Below are 17,519 nucleotides of genomic sequence, written 5' to 3' on the forward strand. Positions count from 1 at the left end.
AGAGAGAGAGAGAGAGAGAGAGAGAGAGAGAGAGATTGTAGAGAGATAGAGAGAGAAAGGAGTTGAGAGAAAGAGAGAGAGACATAGAGGGGAGAGAGTGTGAGTGGGAGAGAGAGAGAGAGAGAGAGAGAGAGAGAGAGAGAGAGAGAGAGAGAGAGAGAGAGAGAGAGAGCGAGGGGAGGAGAGCTCTCTCCCGGTGCACTTGGCAGTCTGGTTGCGGGCTGCTGTGCTGTTGCTGTCGTGGCGTGGCTGGTCGCGCCGGGCGGGGGAACTTCACCACACTGGAGCCCGGAGTCCCACTCTCTCACCTGCGCAGTTCGGAGCTGCCATGGGTCTCTCGCCTGGATCTACTGTCCTGATCCTCCTGCTGCTGCTGCCGGCCTTCCTGCTGCACACCAGCGGCCTGCACATCGCCAGTAGCGTCGGTAGGTCGAGCCCGGGCAAGCGTGCTCAGTGTTGATGTTGTTGTTTTTTTCTCCGTGCGTCTCTCCTCCACTCAGTGTGGAAGTGGAGCTGATGGAGCCGGAGCGCACTGTCCGGCTCCTGTATGCATGTTTCTTTTTCTTTTTCCTGCAGTTCTTGGAAACAACTTCTGTGCGTCCCGCTGCGCCGCTCGCAGGGACTTTTCCCCCCCGAGGTGCCCGAGCGGCTTTCTGCCCGGGCCGGGGGGCCATGTGGGGGTCCGGGGTGTGAGAGGGCAGCAGATGCCCCGGTGCACTGTGGGGGTCTTTGCAGGGGAAGTGGCAGAACGAGTCCGCTGTCGCATCTGATCGATCTGTCATGGGACGCCTGAGTCGGATGTCTCCTTATCGATCCAACGCGTTATCAGATCATCCCTCCGACATGGGAGAGCGATCAGCAGCGTGTGTTTGTGTCTGTCAGCAAACTTTAAAGATCAGATATGACAGATTAATAACCTCATAAAATAATGTAATAATGATAATAATATCGAATGCACCTGCAGAGTCAATGCAAGGTGATAACATAACTGTTTCTGACTCTGATGCTCTAAGTGGACTTGGCTGTTTGTGAGTGTGTGTGTGTGTGTGTGTGTGTGTGTGTGTTTGTGTGTGTGTGTGTGTGTGTGTGTGTGTGCCAGGTCGCCTCCATAACTCACGTGTGTTGTTTTTCCACCGTCACATGTGAAAAAGAGACATGCTCCTTAAAAGACGTCGGATGCATGAACCGTGTCAATTCAAAACATGTATCTTTTTCTCATAATGTGGTTATAACGTTGTCATTAAGATGCAACAATAATATCCTATACTGCTGGAACGATGATGGGGCAAATGATTGCAAAGTATGTGCCAATGTGAATCATATTAATAAAGGCAGGAGGAGGGAATGTCCGTTTCCCTTGTCCTCTCAGTTTTCTCTCTGATCACTCGGAGGTTATAGAAATCTTTCCTCTCCTGGATGGAGCAGCCTGCCGGAGAGAGAACAGCGTGAGAAAACCACAATTAGCACCTTGATCCTGTGCTGGCTTTCCTGTTGACGGAGGAAGGGCACAGGAGGTGTTGGGAGCGCAGCGCTCTGCTGAGGCTGCCGTTTGCAAACGCACCAGGGTCGCTTCTGGGTTCATGGGTGGGGCTGTGTGGTGTGTGTGTGTGTGTGTGTGTGTGTGTGTGTGTGTGTGTGTGTGTGTGTGTGTGTGTGTGTGTGTGTGTGTGTGTGTGTGTGTGTGTGTGTGTGTGTGTGTGTGTGTGTGTGTGTGTGTGTGTGTGTGTGTGTGTGTGTGTGTGTGTGTGTGTGTGTGTGTGTGTGTGTGTGCGAAATTATAGTGTGAAATAATTGTGTTTTTATTCCTTTTTACCTGTAATTGTATTCCATGTGAAGCAACTTAGAGTAAGGAGTAAGGAATAGATAATTCCGTGGCATATTTGACATTTTTCTATCCCCCTTTTTTCCTCACACTTCTTTTTTCCATCCTCCTCTCACCCTCTCTACTCATGATTCCACATTCCCCCCCCCTCTCTTTCCCATGACGTCTTCTCCTCTCCATCCTTTGGATTCTTTTCCTCATCTTCAACCTCTATTATTCTTGCCTCCCACCCTTTCCCACATTTTCACCTCTTACTGAACAATCTTTCCATCTCTCTCACCTGCTGCTCTCTCATCCTCTCCACTCCTCTCTCTCTCACCCATCACCCTCTCCCTGTCCTCCAAACTGTCCTCTTCCTGCAGACTCCCTGCAGCATGTACTGGGGGAGTATGGACTGGTGAGGCCAATCAGTGTGGACGCAGAGGGCCGCTTCCTGTCGCACGCAGTCTCGGCTGACCATATGGCAGGAGGGCAGTCCCGTAGGCGCCGGAGGAGGGAGGTTGGAGTCGGCAATGATGAGTGGGAAGGACCACGAGGAGTCGAGGAGGACCAAGGGCCCGTGGGCCATCAGGAAAGAATTTACTACAACGTCACCGTCTTCGGCCGGGAGTTCCACCTGCGTCTGCGCCACAACGCCAGGCTGGTGGCCCCCGGAGCCAAGATCGAGTGGCACGATGACAGCGACAGCACTCGGCACTCTGAGCCACTGCAAGACGAATGCCTGTACGTGGGTGACATCCCCGACACACCAGGAGCCACCGTGGCCATCAGCAACTGTGACGGCCTGGTGAGTGATCAAGCTGTGTTACCTGTGCTCCTTCTCTCTCCGGCTCGTGTGCACTGTGTTCGCTGTACTGGTGTTTGTTGGAGGAGAAATCGGTGGCGAGTGTGTGAGTTTGTAGGGGAACTCTGGGTTAGGAACACGTGTGACTAAAGCGAGAGACTTTCTGTTTGACCCCAGAGCTCAAAGGTCGTCTGCTCTTGGGGCTGCCGTGGGAAATACCTGAGTCATGTTTTAATCCCTGTTTCCTCGGCCCCCTTTCACGTTACTCATGGAAAAAGGGAGGAGTGATTATAATAGCAGCACACTGATGTTTCACGGATAATTTTAGTGTGAATGACTTCATCTCTGCACAATGCTTTCACAATAACACAGATCCAGGTACCATAGACATGCAATAATTCAGATTGAAGTTTAGTGCATTAATTAATATATAAATAAATAAATTGATTGCTAATTAAACATTTCTGCAAATATGTCCTACCTATATTTTTGAGTTTGAAATAATGGAATATTAAACGACTTTTTTTTATTTATTCATGTTTAAAAAAACACTTTTGCATCACAATTTACACTCCTATTTGTAGTTTGTTTCTAGTTAACTTCAACTACTAAAACTAATAATTAAACAAATTGATTTATGTTATATTTTAATATTTGGCAATTTTACTTATATTTAGGTTTATCAATAAGAGGGTTTGTGCGGTTGGCTAAACACGTTACCTTGTAATGATTATAACAATGAAAACAATAATAATAATAATAATCTTTTTTATATTAATAAAACATTGCTCTGGTTTCTGTATTAGTTTTTCTATCAGCAGATTCGGAATTTGATCAGAACTGCAAGAAGTGGGTTGGTCCATTTTTATAAAAAGGAACAATTGAATTGAAAACTGCCATCATAAAACAACATCGTTGGTCGAATTGTAAATGCTTTTTAATGGAGCTGATGATGAACTGAGGGAAATGAAAAGAAATGGGGGTAGTTTTGGGCTCAGCATCTTGCCTATAATTCGCCCGAGGGCACTTCAACATGCAGCCTGGAGGAGTTGGGGATCAGAACGCCCTTTCGATGAGTGGACGCTCCGCACTATCTCCTGAGCCACAACCGCCCAAAACAGTTGGCGAATGACTGTTGGCAGCGGAGAGAAGTGAGATGTAGAGTGTGAAGACTGTGCACAGGATGAGAGGATGCAGACAACCACCCTAGGAATAGGGGGAGGGTGCACGTGTGAGAGAAGAGCCTCAGGGCAGAGGAGAAAAGTCAAGTAAATAGGAGTCAAAATGTGCAAAGGATGTGTACGGGAATGATGAGATTAGGGGGGAGGAGGACCCCTGATTAGGAAAAGTGTTCATTAGTCAGCCACATCAACCCGCCATTGGAGCTGAGTAGCAGCAACTGGATCTGTTTAGGGTCGAGGACACTGGGGACTGAGTGAGCAGCTGAGCGAGCAGGCAGGGAGCCAGGACAGCACAGGCCTGACATGCCCACTTAGTCTGACATCAGTCAGAGGCAACTCTGCTGCTGCTGCTGCTGCTGCTGCTGCTGCTGCTGCTCACTCCATCGGGTCACTGCAGGGCCTAAGCAAGGAAAAGTTATCGTTGGATAGTCACAGATAACAGCTCACAGGTCAGCACTGGTCACTGGTTTGTGGAGTGGTGACCACAGACTTCCAGGCAGGCCAACAGTCACATTGTCATAGTCACATGTCTGCAAGTCTGTCTCATAACAATTAACTCTCATGTACCCATATTTACAGTTCAACATTTTTTGTCCATTATATAATTGTCCATAATCCTAGAAATCCCCTCCCGATGTGACACCAGTTCAAGCATGAAATCCACAGTCCTTTCCAAGTTTCCCAGTGCAGGTCTGACTCCCAGTAGTGCTATGGAGCAGTGTAAGTTTAAGTGTGTTCCTAGGTCGCTTGTATCGTTAACACAAAGACGTGCAGTCTCAAGGTTATTATCCATCGTGAGCTTATTAAACTAACTTTTACCACAGACGTGATCTCTTGATCGTGATTGGACCAAATTGGTCACTTGACGCATGCAGTTGGAAGATAATAAAATGTGTTTTCCAAGTAGAAGCTTCCCCTGACTTTGCCCAAACATGATTTACATGTTATAGTGTTAATTGTGTAATGAAAAGTTACAGAGTTGAGTTACAAAGTAATGAGAGTTTAACAGTCTGCTTGTGCAGACGTGACAGCCGGGGCATCTTCGCTCCTTCATCCTTTATCGCCATATGAGGATGTTTGTAAAATGGTTTCTGATACAGAATCGTTACACTCCTTCAGTCTAATACTTATAATAGAAAAATGTGAAAACATAAGCTTCTTGGATTAATGATTTATAGAAATATGAGTGTGAGTGTTGTTTTATGACATACGTGAAAACAAAACCTTAACTTGTCCTTAAAAACCAATAACATCAAATGAAAGTTTAATTAACCTGCTAATTCAAAATAATAAAATAAGAATATTTGTATATTAGCAGTTGAAACAAAAGAAGACAAAACATTTCAATAATCTCATTAGTGATATTCACGTATTCAATTTCCGTCCTTGAACAGCTCTTGTCATTGCTGATCAATTCTTACAACCGTCTCGGACACGCAGAGAAATGCAGCCGTATTCTGTCAGGCTCCTGTTAGCTCTGCTGATGTCTGCCTTTTTAAACCCTGTCGCCCCCCTCCACCCCACTGTGCCCACTTCCTCAGTGACCCAGACACCTGGCTCGAGCCTCCGATGCCCCCGTGTTCCCGTTTACAGCCAAGAACATCTTGCTGGCTCCGATCCAGAGTAAGTGATGACAGGAAGAAGGAAAAGAGCCAAGAAAGGGGCAGACAGGGTTCAAACCAAAATACAAATAAAAAACCTATATTCATTTACAAGCAGAGGAGGGGGAGTTAAGAGGGCAACAGGTAAAGATTTGAAGAAGTAAATAACCAAAATAAATAAGAGAGGAGGCGAAAGGAAAATCTTTGAATGGATAAATTACCTTTGGAGGGAATTGGATTTCTGTGACCAGAAGCTGCTGGTTAGGTCTCTGTATGGCTGAGAGGAAGACGTGCACTGTGTGGTATGAGAACCTGCGAGTGTGTTTTGTCTTTGTGTGTCTGTGAGTGTATGTGCTACAAGGTCCTAGATGGGTGCAGGGGAAATGAAATTAAACTGCTGCTAAGACTCTGTTTGTGCTTGTTTGTGTGTGCAGAGGGCAGAATGGGGCATTGCATGGATCAGACAAGATACAAACTCCTAAGCAGGAGGTTTCCACTTCATGCAACGGTGTGCACTGTATTTTGATTCCTGTGAATATTTATTTGTGCATGTGCGCCGGGTTTGGATGTTTAATTATCCTTGTTGTGTATTCAAATGTATAAAAATCTGTGAAATGCAGGTCTCTCTGACCTCGCCGGTGGTCTCTCCCTCAGCCCCACCCACAGTGTTTGCTCAGAGATGTGGAGGCCGGTAGTTGTATTGGCCTGTTTCTGTGCACATGTGGGTGTGAGGTCAGTTGCATTCATGTGAGTGTGTCTTTTTGGGATCTCATGTGGAATGTTGTCTGTCAGCCGAGCTCCTGAAGTTATAAATTACTGCTGTTTTTTTTCTTTTTTTTCTCGTCATTGTGAGATACTGAGGAAGGGAAGTGGGGACTGTCACACTTCCACGGTCGGAGAGCATTGCTGTCAAAATCTCAGCCAGAGATGCATTCATTTAAACTATGAAAGTGTATCAGTTCTCATCATATAAATCACTGCCACATCTCTTTGAGTTTATTTAGTTTTATTCTATTTTTTTTTCCAGTTTTCATCAGTGATGTTAGTCTCACTTTCTCTAGCATTTGTAGTTATTATCTCTTCAATTCATTTTGAGGCCACAGCTGTCGTCTTCTTTGTGTATACTGTAGTTACCATGGTTACAGGTGTCACTCTGCTCTGCAGTAGTACAAACCGACTGCACCTCAGTGAGTCCAGTTAGTGTTTTCTAATTCTGATCGTCTGTTTGAACAAAACTGGTCCGTCAGACAAAATCTAGTACTGAAGGGCTGGGCATTAAAAACAACATTGATGATAACAACATGATTTTCATCAAATGCATTACAAAGGTTCAATATTCATATCTAATTTAATTTAAATGGGCAGATTGAGGAGGTAAAACACATGATTGACTGACCTCAGACTTCTAAAAACGATTTTCAGCAATTTTTATTTAATAAACTTCACTGAGCAAAAAGCCATAATGTGACATGATCATTATGATAATTACTGATATGGACTGAAATTATATTAAATTTGTATATATTCTTTGGCCATATTGTCGAACCTTACTCCAAATATTACTGCAGCTGCTCGGGCTCTGTCCATTGCGGAGCAGAGAGTTATTCAGAGGCTGCATTCTACCAGTTGTTTATTAAAATACTGTTTATTTATGACTGGCTTTAGTTTGAGAGGTGACAATATATCATCAGATCAGTTCGTAGTTATGGAGTTCAATGGAATTCCTGGAATTTACTAACACCACTTGATAAAAATTAAAGATATCAAAATCAAATTAATGTTAATCCACAACAACACTTAGATTAACAAAGTGACATCAGTTTACCTTTTAAAAACTGTCCCTGTGTTGCCTGCCTAGATTGTTCATGGATTTATCTATAAATGTGTAACTTTGCACGGTGTTTCTTAATAATGACAGTGCAACGGGTCAAGTGACCAAATCATATTGTGAACAGCAGAGCAAACCTGTGTGCTCCAAAAATGCATGGTTTTTATATAAATAAGTCCAGTTGTCTTTCTTTTACTTTGTTGTGTTTGTTGTTAAAAAATAAAATAAAACTTGTCATAATTCTCATTTTCAAATGTTCCTTTTTTTTTCATCACAGTTTTCATGATAACTACATTAACACTGCATGTCGGCCCTTGTTAGGCTCCTCCCTCAGCCAGCCAGTAGTTTTATCATTGAAATAGCCAAAAGTGAGTGGAACAGAGATGAATGCTCAGCACGCAACAATGTGACCCAGCAAAAGTTTAAAAAGAGCACCGGCAAAGTAAAGATGGATCTTGAATAGATGATCTTCAGAAAAATTAAAACAAATGGATACTGGAACTTTTAAATTTAATAAAAAGGTGTGTGGAGAAAAAGATGCATAAAAATCTAACAAATAATATTGTTTGACAATCGTATATAATTTTAGTGTTGCAGGAAGAGAAAGATGCACATTGTGAAATCTGTCTCTTTAGTCTGAGGCCTCCAGTCTTCCAGATGGGCCACAGCGCCTGAGATAATAAGGGGGTTCTGACAAATGGCAGGGCCCCTTCGGGTTACCGTGGGAAAAGAGGGTCACGCAGGTCTATGGAGCCAATGGGTGTGCACGCAGGCCAGAAGTGAAACCCAGCGATCTTTATGTGTGTAGCGGAGGAAGTGTGCTACCTGTCATCTCGGGGTTGGCGCTTAAAATCCAGGTGGACGCACACCTGGATGAGAAGGCACGTGTTGCCACCGCACACTGTGTGGGAAACATGTGGTTCAACACACAGACCTGGTTGCATGGACACACAGCAGCCTTGAAGACAGAACTCCCCTGAACTATCTTTCCCTCGCTCCATGACAAAAAACCTTGCACACATTTCTCTCACTGTCTCCACCCCTCGCTTCTCTCGCTCTTTCCTCTCGCTCCGTATCTCCCTGTTCCTCGTCCAGCAGCAGCAGCAGCAAGCAGGAGAGATCCTCTAATGATGGTATTAAAAGAGTCAGGAAAATGACAGAGAAAGAGAAAGAATGTGGCAGACAGCGTTTTGCTCCCCAACACCCACAGATTCTCAGCTCTGGCGAAAAAAAAAAGAAACGAAAGAGACAGCAAGAGACGGTGCTCCTTTAGTGATCAGCCTTTGTCTGTTTTTAGCAGCAGCTCTTCTCCAGAGCATTTGATCAGACGAGTGGTGTTGAGGGTTAACGCTGTTGCCCGCTGTCTATGCGGAAAAAAAGTTTCGAGCCAAGAAGCGAGATGTTCGAACCAGGAGAAGTCTTATACTTGTTATCTGTAAAATCTGAAGATCGTCTTTTGTTGGCAGGTAATTAGACTCGATTCCTGTGCTGGTGTTGCCCTTTGTATATTCTGATATGCCATATTTATGTATGGCTGTGTGCCTCAGTGTGTGCATGTGTGTTGTTAGTGCACAGCTGGAAATGCTCCAACCTGGTGCTTTTGTTTTGTTTCTTTCATTGAAAAAAGAATCCGACACCAGCAGCAAGGAGAAAAGCCAAGGCACTGACAGCATCTTTATCTGTTTCTTTCCTGTGGCTGGGTGCTCGGAGGTAGCATGGTGGTGTTGTTATTGTAATATGACTAAAATTAGAAAGATTGTAAAGTTGCTAAACATCACAAAGCCATTAAACACAGACACACACTCCCGTGCCAGCGCGTGAGCTTAATCATGTGCGAGTGTGTTGACAGAGGGGCAGACCAATCACAATAATAGCCCCAGAACTACACTAAATACCAGCGACACGGACACTTGCGCCCGCCATGCCCCTGGAATACGCTCAGTCATTACCGCCACATTAGGAGTCAATAGAGAGGGCCGCCCTGGGCTGAACCGACCCATCCATCCATCCAGCCAGCCCGGCAGTTAAGCCTGGTCAGGCGTGGCGGCTCTCCGGGCCCTACAGCGTGTTATTCCACCGCGGGTCACGCGATAAGCAGCTCTCAACAGTAATCAGCTCAAATTGAAATGATGACATCAATTACAGCGCGGCACACAGCTGTTATTGACCCCAGCCCTCACTGGCCGATAGAGAAGGCTCTGTGTGTGTGTAGAGAGAGAGAGAGTAAAAACCCAGTGGAGGGGTGAGGGTGGAGGAGGAACTGCAGGGCTGCAGAGAGGGCCGGGTGTCGAGAGGCCAGACTGCTGAGGCATGGTATGAATGGAGAGGCCGACAGCGAGAGAGCGAGAGAGTGAGAGAGTGAGAGAGAGAGAGAGACGTGTTCTCGGTATCTGATTGCAGGTTCCACCCCGCAGTGTAGCTCCACTCAAACACACAATTACTCAATCGAGAGCTATTATCAGACAGAGAGAGAGAAATAGAGGAAGAGAGGGAGTCAGACAGAGCTTTCCCATTCTGAGGAACGCTGCACAGAGCAAAAGAGTGCTTTTACCAGAGCTGTGATTACTGCCACTCACTCAGTGCACTTAACCAGCTCCCTTGCCTCTCTTTCCTCTCGCTCTCTGTCACTCACAGAGTGCTGGCTCAGAGCACACGCTTTGTTTCGAGTGGCTGAAATAACAGCATTCACGTGGAGTGGGGGAGGTGGGGGGGAGGAGAGCAGTGGAACCCCGATGATTACAGGGAAACACCTCTTAATGACATGATTACAGCAGGTTATTCTGATCTGATAGTGGAATCGGATGAATCACAGTGGAGATTTGTACCTGAAACGTGGGTGTCGAGCCTCCTCTGATGTCATCCAGACTTTACTATATTTATCCAGAGATGACCAGTGTATAGTCTGCGTATTTAAATGCAATTGTAAATTTTTACAAGGCCGGGCCTTGTCACAAGCTCAATTGATAAAAATGACTCCATCTCAGTGTTTAGATGAGGGCAGGCGGGAAATTAGATTAGAATGAAAGAATATAACAAAGTTATACCAGATGTCTGTATGTTAAATATATGGATGTGTACTGTAGCATGTTCTCCATGCACAGGGGCGGATCAAGGATTTTTCTTAAATGGGGGTCATAAAGAAACCGCAATTTATCAGAACCAATTATATGTCCAACAGCCATGCACATTTCGAGGGACAGGGCCACTTATTTTAGATTTAGATTTTAGATTTTAGCTGTGGCCAGTGCCCCCCCCCCAGCCCTGGAACCACTTCAGGTTTTTACTTTCACACACAATGATCCACAGTGTAAAGCAAACATCCACTCTTGTATTTTATCTATAAACACAGTACAGTATTGGACAAAAATATGAATGGACAAAGCACATCTCAAGGTCAGAATGAAACAATCTAACCCACTTGGTCCGGCACATTTTGCAGAAGAAGTCATCTCGAGCGGCTGTGATGTTGCAGGGACAAAAATATAATAAAATCTGCGACGTCCAGATCGGCCGGGGCAGTAACACACAAAATGGAAACAACATTATTCTGCAGAATCAATGGAAATAAAATAAGTAATAAAGCAAAAAATAGACCAGGCCTTGTTGGACAATTTTTCTTTCCCTCCCAGTCGCCGGCACTGCGCCTGTCAGGGAGTCCATCAGTCAGTCAGTCAGCCCGGCAGGCCGCAGGGTCGTGCAGGAAACGGATCGATGCTCGCCACATCAGCAGTTCTCCAGCTATCAGGCCTCAGCAGCCTCTTTGGTTGATCTTGGAAACAGGGCGGGATATCCTACTCCTCATGTTCCAGCACCTTATCAAGCCCTTCAGCCGGCCTGCCCACCGCTGACCCCGGGCCCACGTCCCCCCCGCAGACGTGCTGTTTGACCCTCCAGGCCACCGCACGCAGGTGGCTCTGCATACTCTCAACGTTTCCACCCGTCTGAACGTTTTCCCCAAATAACCCTCACAGACAGAAACACAACATGAGAGAGAGGAGCACACCGAAAGGAGGGAGCGAAGGGAGGGAGGTTAGATGGAGGAAAACAAGAGTAACACAGGAGGGAGGCGGAGTGAGGTGGAATCTCAATCTGCCCAAACCTGAGAACAACAGCAACATCATAACTGTCACCACCTGCTCAGCGCATGAAGAATTTTCTTTGTATTGTCTCTCCGTCTAATCTGAAGTGACTTCCCTGGATTTAGAGAACACTCCCCCCAATATGTGTACATTTTACCCTAGCTTGATCTAATTACTTGTATTTGTTCTTCCTCTGGGTTGATTGTTTAGCTGTCTGGTTTGTGTTGTCTGTTTGCATGTTCCCTATTGGAGCAGAGGCTGCCTGTCTGTCTGCATAGACAGTATCAAGGGTTGGAAATCATTTTCCTCGCTGCAGCTAAGCAGCAAGAATCGCACCTCACAACAGAAACTCACACCCTCCTCATCCTACTAAGGCTGCCTTTTGAGTTTTTATGCAATAGAGAAATAATCACCTTTTCTCTCCCTGTGTATTGTGTTTGGGGATTTTTGCCAGTGCACAAGGACCATGGGAATTGTTAGTGTTCCAGCGCATGTACTATATTATATAATAATATACTGTATTCTAATAACTGACTCTGTGGGGGCTGGAGTGAAGCAGCGGATACAAAGAAACACATCTTGCACTTTGATCACTGTGACTGATCGTCTGCCAGTGTGTACAAGGAAAGCTTTGGATACTGCCTTACAATTATATAATCTGTTTGCCAAGATCTAATGGAGACTTTGAGATGACCTTGCCCATGTATGCCTCTGTTTGAGATTCAGTGAGTGTAGAGTTGGGCTTCCAAGGTGAGATGGATGTATCCTCTGAGTCAGGGACCGGACCAAGCAACAGCAGAGAAGGGAAGTAGTTTGGAAAAAATTCAGCACAGCAACAAATTCCATGTACGTCACTATTTGTTATAACCTGTAACTATGTTTTTGCGAGTTAAAAAATGTTTCTGTGAGTGCAAAGTGATAATGTGATCACAGCAAGTGCAGCTTGAATCTAGAATGGCACTCAGCGGAGCGCACAGCACAGCCAAGGCCCAACAGTCCCATTTAATTCAATCAAGCTGCACCAAATTGCACACACTCATAGATATCAGTTTCATATTTTTTGAATCGACATCAAAGTATTGCTCTTTGAGAAATCAACAAAATCCTAGATCTGGATCCGTACCAAAATGTGACGGGTTCTTTCCCGACCCATCCTGCATCCTTCCACAACATGTCACTGTAATCTGTCCAGTGTCCAGAAGTGTTTGCATAGTCCAGCTAGGAAACAAACAAAAAGAGGTGAGATCATTACATCCTTGGCGGAGGTGATAAACGGGGGTTTGGGTAAACTAACTACAAAGTCAATCAGATGACTGGTTGAACTCTACAGTTATTAGTAGGATCTAAATTAAGCCAAGATTTCTATTGAGCTTTATGATTAAATCTTAATGATAAATTCACTAGCAAACCGTAATAAATGACCAGGAATTATGTGAGCTGAAAATAGAAAATCTATTTAAATAGGAAAATGACTCAAACAGTAAATGAACTGAAATATCCAATCCTGTTAGTTTAAATCCATTTAAATCCCACGGTGTGAAAATGATTGTGTCGTGTGTCAGTTACATTCACCAGTTAAAATCCCTAATCTGTGATTATTTATAGCAGCATCATATCTTCCTTTAAAAAAAAAAAAAAAAGCAGCATGAATGATGTGTTAAAGGGGGGGCGGGGTAGTTTAAGTAGTATTATTTGTTGCAGGAGTCCCTGCTGATTCCAGGAGGTCGTTCTAATTAGTGGGGAAAGTTGATTCTGCATTCATTAGGATATCATAATGCTTAAAGGGATAGTTCACCAAAAAAATTTGAATTTCATTATCTACCCACCAGTATGTTGATGGAGTGTTTGCCTCAACAAAACACTTTTGGAGTTTCATGGGTAAATTATGTTGCAGCCAAATCCAATACAATTGAAGTAAATAGTGACCTCCTCTTCAAACGTAAAAAACAACAGAATACAAAAATAAAATCCCTCCATACTGCTCCTTTGGTGTGATCCAAGTGTCAATAAAACAAGCTATCACAAGAAGTCCCGATAGCTGCAGTTACTACAGCAGTAACTGTTAGGATATCAGAAAACATTTAGGCTATAAACATGGTGTTTCGTGTCGAATGTAGATATCAGGGCTTGTGGACACTTGGATGACACCACAGGAGCAGTATGGAGGCAATTTATGTTTTGATACTGTTGTTTGTTTTACTTTTAAAGACGTTCTTTGTTCCAGACCTAATTGTGGTCTGTTATTTAAGTCCAGATCAAATGGACCAAACAAACGTCAAAAGCCCCTGAAAACGTATGTATCTGTTAGGATTATGTTATGAGTGCAACAATACGATGACATTTCTTATTGAGGAAAAGTTCTGTCTTGTTGCTAAGGTTTACTGAGCCAGCGTTTTTTGTGAGAGTCAGATGCAAGCCCTCATATTGCTTCTGCTGTGCTGAAGTGTCCTTGAGCAAAGGTCCTTTCCAGCCCCAAGCTGCTGCTTGTAGTCGGCCCTGACCTCTGACCTTGCTAGAAAGAGGAAAGAAGAGAGGGATCAATAAAGAAGCATGTTTATTGTAAAGCTCTTTCCTACTTAACAGTGTATGTGTGTGCATTTGAACAAGTGCTGTGTTGGATCTCCTACAATGAGAGATCCGTGACTCTGTGGTTAAAATAGGAATGATGAATGAAAGAGAAACATATGTGTCTATTATTGGTTATCTTTACGGCCATCGACAAAATTGTGCTTCCTCATACGCAGCTTCCATCCTCACACACCGTGCACTCGCACACACACACACAGCTTCTCTTAGAGTGCGATGATTGACAGCATCACTTGGAACACAAAGGGATTTTTCTCTCTCACCAGCTAATCCCTGCCTCTCTGTTTCACACACACTGACATTCAGACACAGACACACTGGGGAGATGAGACTTATTGTCAGGTTGTGCTCTATCACCGCGTTTCATTTCTAATCCTCTTTCTCTCTCTTCTACCTACTCCCACCTTCTCCTGCACACACACACACACACACACGTACATACACACACAAACACACACGTCCACCATCACCCAACTGTCCCACAGCAGGGATCAGCTCCACAAGTCCCCATTGTTGCCAAATCAGGGAGACAGGCTGAGGACTGAGAATGGAGGGAAAAGGCTGGAGGTGAGGTGGGCGAGATGAGGAAAGAAATGCAGTTGAAATGAGGTAGAGCAGAGAGGAGAGGCTAACGGACGAATAGAACAGGGGGATGATCTTGTTTCTCCTCTCCTCTCCTCTCCTCTCCTCTCCCAGCAGCAGCAGCAGCAGCAGCAGGGTGTATGTACGGTGGCAGGGCGGGTGTGGCTGCAGCTGACTCTGATGTAATGTGACAGGGCCCTCCTCTCTGTCCTTTTTGCTGGTGTGTGACAGCAGGAGGCTGCCATCCACCTCCGTCTCTCTCCCGTTCCATCTCTTCATTTTTCTCTCCCCGGTTAGGGAGGGGGTGGGAGCGAGCTAGCTTCTGGTGCCCTTCCTCTCAACTGCCTGTCTCTGTATTAGGATGAATGTTGTTCCTGAAAATTAGACATTCTCGGGGCTCGAGAGCAGAAGCACTCTATCCCGGGAGTCTTGGGAAATTGAATTGTTTTGAAAGGTACAGCTCCATACTTTCAGAAGTCATATTTCACACAAAACTTAATTCAACAAATAGGAATATGCATAAACCTTTAGGTTGATAACCTGGTCTCACAAGAATATTATATGTAGGTATCGAGGTAGAGGAATGCTATTTATGTGACATTAGAACAAACATTATGTAAACTTTGCTTGACGTTCGGTATAGGTGTGAGGAGCAATATGGAGAAAATCCAACCTTTCTTCTCGTATTGATATAAACCAGCGTTGAATGTACATATTTCACAGGCTGCCATTACTGCCAGGATTTCGTGTTTTGGTTTGGGTTTGAATCCAGCCTCGTTGCACGCTTTGGTGGGCTTTCACTTCCAATGCTCGTCACAGTGAGACTCCAAATGTCACCGCTTGCTGCACCGCTGGCCCATTTTATCACTTGTTCACAAAGAAAACTCGTATGCTTTGTTTACTCTTTTTAAAGTCGCAAAGCTGTCTAGACTAAGTCAGTTTAACTCCGTCCCGCATCAAGACTCCGACTCACAAGCACAAACCCCACCAACCAGAGGGTGAGTTAATGTGGATCCATTATGTTGCCTCTATTGAATCCATCCATTGCATCCATGTGCGAGGATGTAAAGGAATGACATCCTTCAGAAAGGAATGGGGATATATAATATTTTAAATGTAATCAGCCTTTTTGGTTTTAAGCTTAGAATGCAACTACTTTTTTCTGATTCTTTATAAACCTTTTTCATGTCTTTACTCCAGAACTTACATTTTCATTTTTAAAGATAGAATCTCTGCCCTCTCACTTAAATAGTCTCGGCAGTTTTCTGCACTTTTGCTGCACACATGTCCTGTTCTTCAGTTTGAGTCGGTCTCCTTGTGCCCGGGCTGCGCTTGTTGCCAGACTTTGTGTTGTGGGCCTAACGTCATACCTGGCTTTCTATTGGTGGAGGGATTTTGGCAGGGTGAGTTCCCCAGAAAATCTAAGAACAAGAGGCAGAAATCTGAGAGCCGAAGTTACATGAGGCCACAGAAGCAGCCTGAGCACCTGGAGAAGGAAACCGCTTTGAAGTCAATTCCCAGGAATCCTGTTTCCCAGAAGTTGACCACTGGCCACACAGGTGTCTGTACAACTATCACATACTGTAACACTATTTGAGGCCAAAGCAAATCACGCAATTCAATGTATAGTTAATAACTTGTGCTTAATTAGGAATCCCTTTAAGAAGATTTGATCTATAAATAGGTCAATGATCTGCAGGGCATTTGAAGTTAGTCTGGCACATGACTGGAGATACATACAAGTGGGGAGATGATTGTTTTAACATTCATTCTGGAATTCTAAGAAGTATGTTTTCCTAATATTTGGCACTGTGTGCAGCACATGTCGCTTTTGAGAGCTTGACTTCCCCTTTAGCACTTCTGTAGCTGGGTAAAGCCAAATGCATTCTTCTCAATGTCACCGATCTATTGTTTGTGTCTTTTTGTGTGGTCGTGTTGGGTTTAGGCCAAAGATACTGTGGGGTTTCCTGAGGCAGCGAAGTGAGACAAAGGGCCATTTGTCAGATGTGACCCGACCATTGCTGTTCATACACTGGGCAGCATGGTGGTCGCCGCAGAGCAAGACGGTTCTCGTGTCTAATCAAGGTTCGGCTGGGGTTAGGTTAACTGGAGACCCTTAATTGACCATGTTAGTAGGAATGGTAGTTTGTCTTGGTATGTTTTGCCTGCGATCATGTCCGATTGGCTCCAGCAACTCCTGTGATCCTCAGAGGAGAAGCAGTATAGATGATGGATGGATGGTTGGATAGATGATGGATGGATTGATGGATGGATGGATGGATGGATGGATGGATGGATGGATGGATGGATGGATGGATGGATGGATGGATGGATGGATGGATGGATGGATGGATGGATGGATGGATGGATGGATGGATGGATGGATGGATGGATGGATGGTTGGTTGGATGGTTGGAGGGGTTTAGGCCTCAATCCCCCAGTATGCATTTGTTCCAGGCTGGTTCATTCAGCTCCAGAGTTACGGCTGCAGTGAAACTTAATAAGCTGAACAAGTAATTGACTGTATTGAATTAATGTGATCTTTAGTGCAGTTATTAAATCTAGCGTGCTGCTCGTAATCTAAAATAAAATGTAAGTGTTTTGTATAGTGTCACAACATGACTCAACACAATCAGCTCTAAAATTGTCATTGCCTCCACGTGTTTGGTGGGATTCTGTATTACTCACACCGTCTCGGTGGTGGCAGTGTTACTGGAGGGTTGACACTTCCACGAGGTTTCCCGCCAAACTGGCCTAGTTGGAACGCAACGTGGTCCAATAATTCCTGAAGACGGAGGTGACCAAATAATAACAGCTCATCGCGAGGTGATGGAGATGTTTTGCGGAGGCCCTGAGGAGTTCTGTATGGAGGCAGTGTGCTGAAAGCAAGAAGGATTTGTTTTCATGTTCTCTGGAGTTTGGAGTCTTTTCCCGAAGCCTAGTTTTTCTTTGTCAGGGAGACAGAAGGAGGGAAGCTGCTGAGATTAGGTTGATATTTTGGACTGAAGCACTCTGTGTCTGTCTTTTTTTCTTGCTGTTTCTTCCTCCTCGACAAC

The 17,519-nt window shown here is 44.7% G+C and overlaps 1 protein-coding gene across 1 annotated transcript in view; it reads left to right on the plus strand.

Moving 5' to 3' along the window:
* Positions 1-225: 225 nt before the first annotated feature.
* LOC133012157 (A disintegrin and metalloproteinase with thrombospondin motifs 2-like) overlaps positions 226-17,519 on the plus strand; it is a 111,209-nt gene continuing 93,915 nt past the window's right edge. The window contains exons 1-2 of the mRNA XM_061080136.1: positions 226-425; positions 2,185-2,609. Coding sequence (XP_060936119.1) covers positions 329-425; positions 2,185-2,609 — 522 coding nt within the window. The 5' untranslated portion in view covers positions 226-328. The remainder of the gene's footprint in view (positions 426-2,184; positions 2,610-17,519) is intronic.

This window comes from Limanda limanda, chromosome 10 (genome assembly GCF_963576545.1).
Source record: "Limanda limanda chromosome 10, fLimLim1.1, whole genome shotgun sequence".
Taxonomy (NCBI): Eukaryota; Metazoa; Chordata; class Actinopteri; order Pleuronectiformes; family Pleuronectidae; genus Limanda; species Limanda limanda.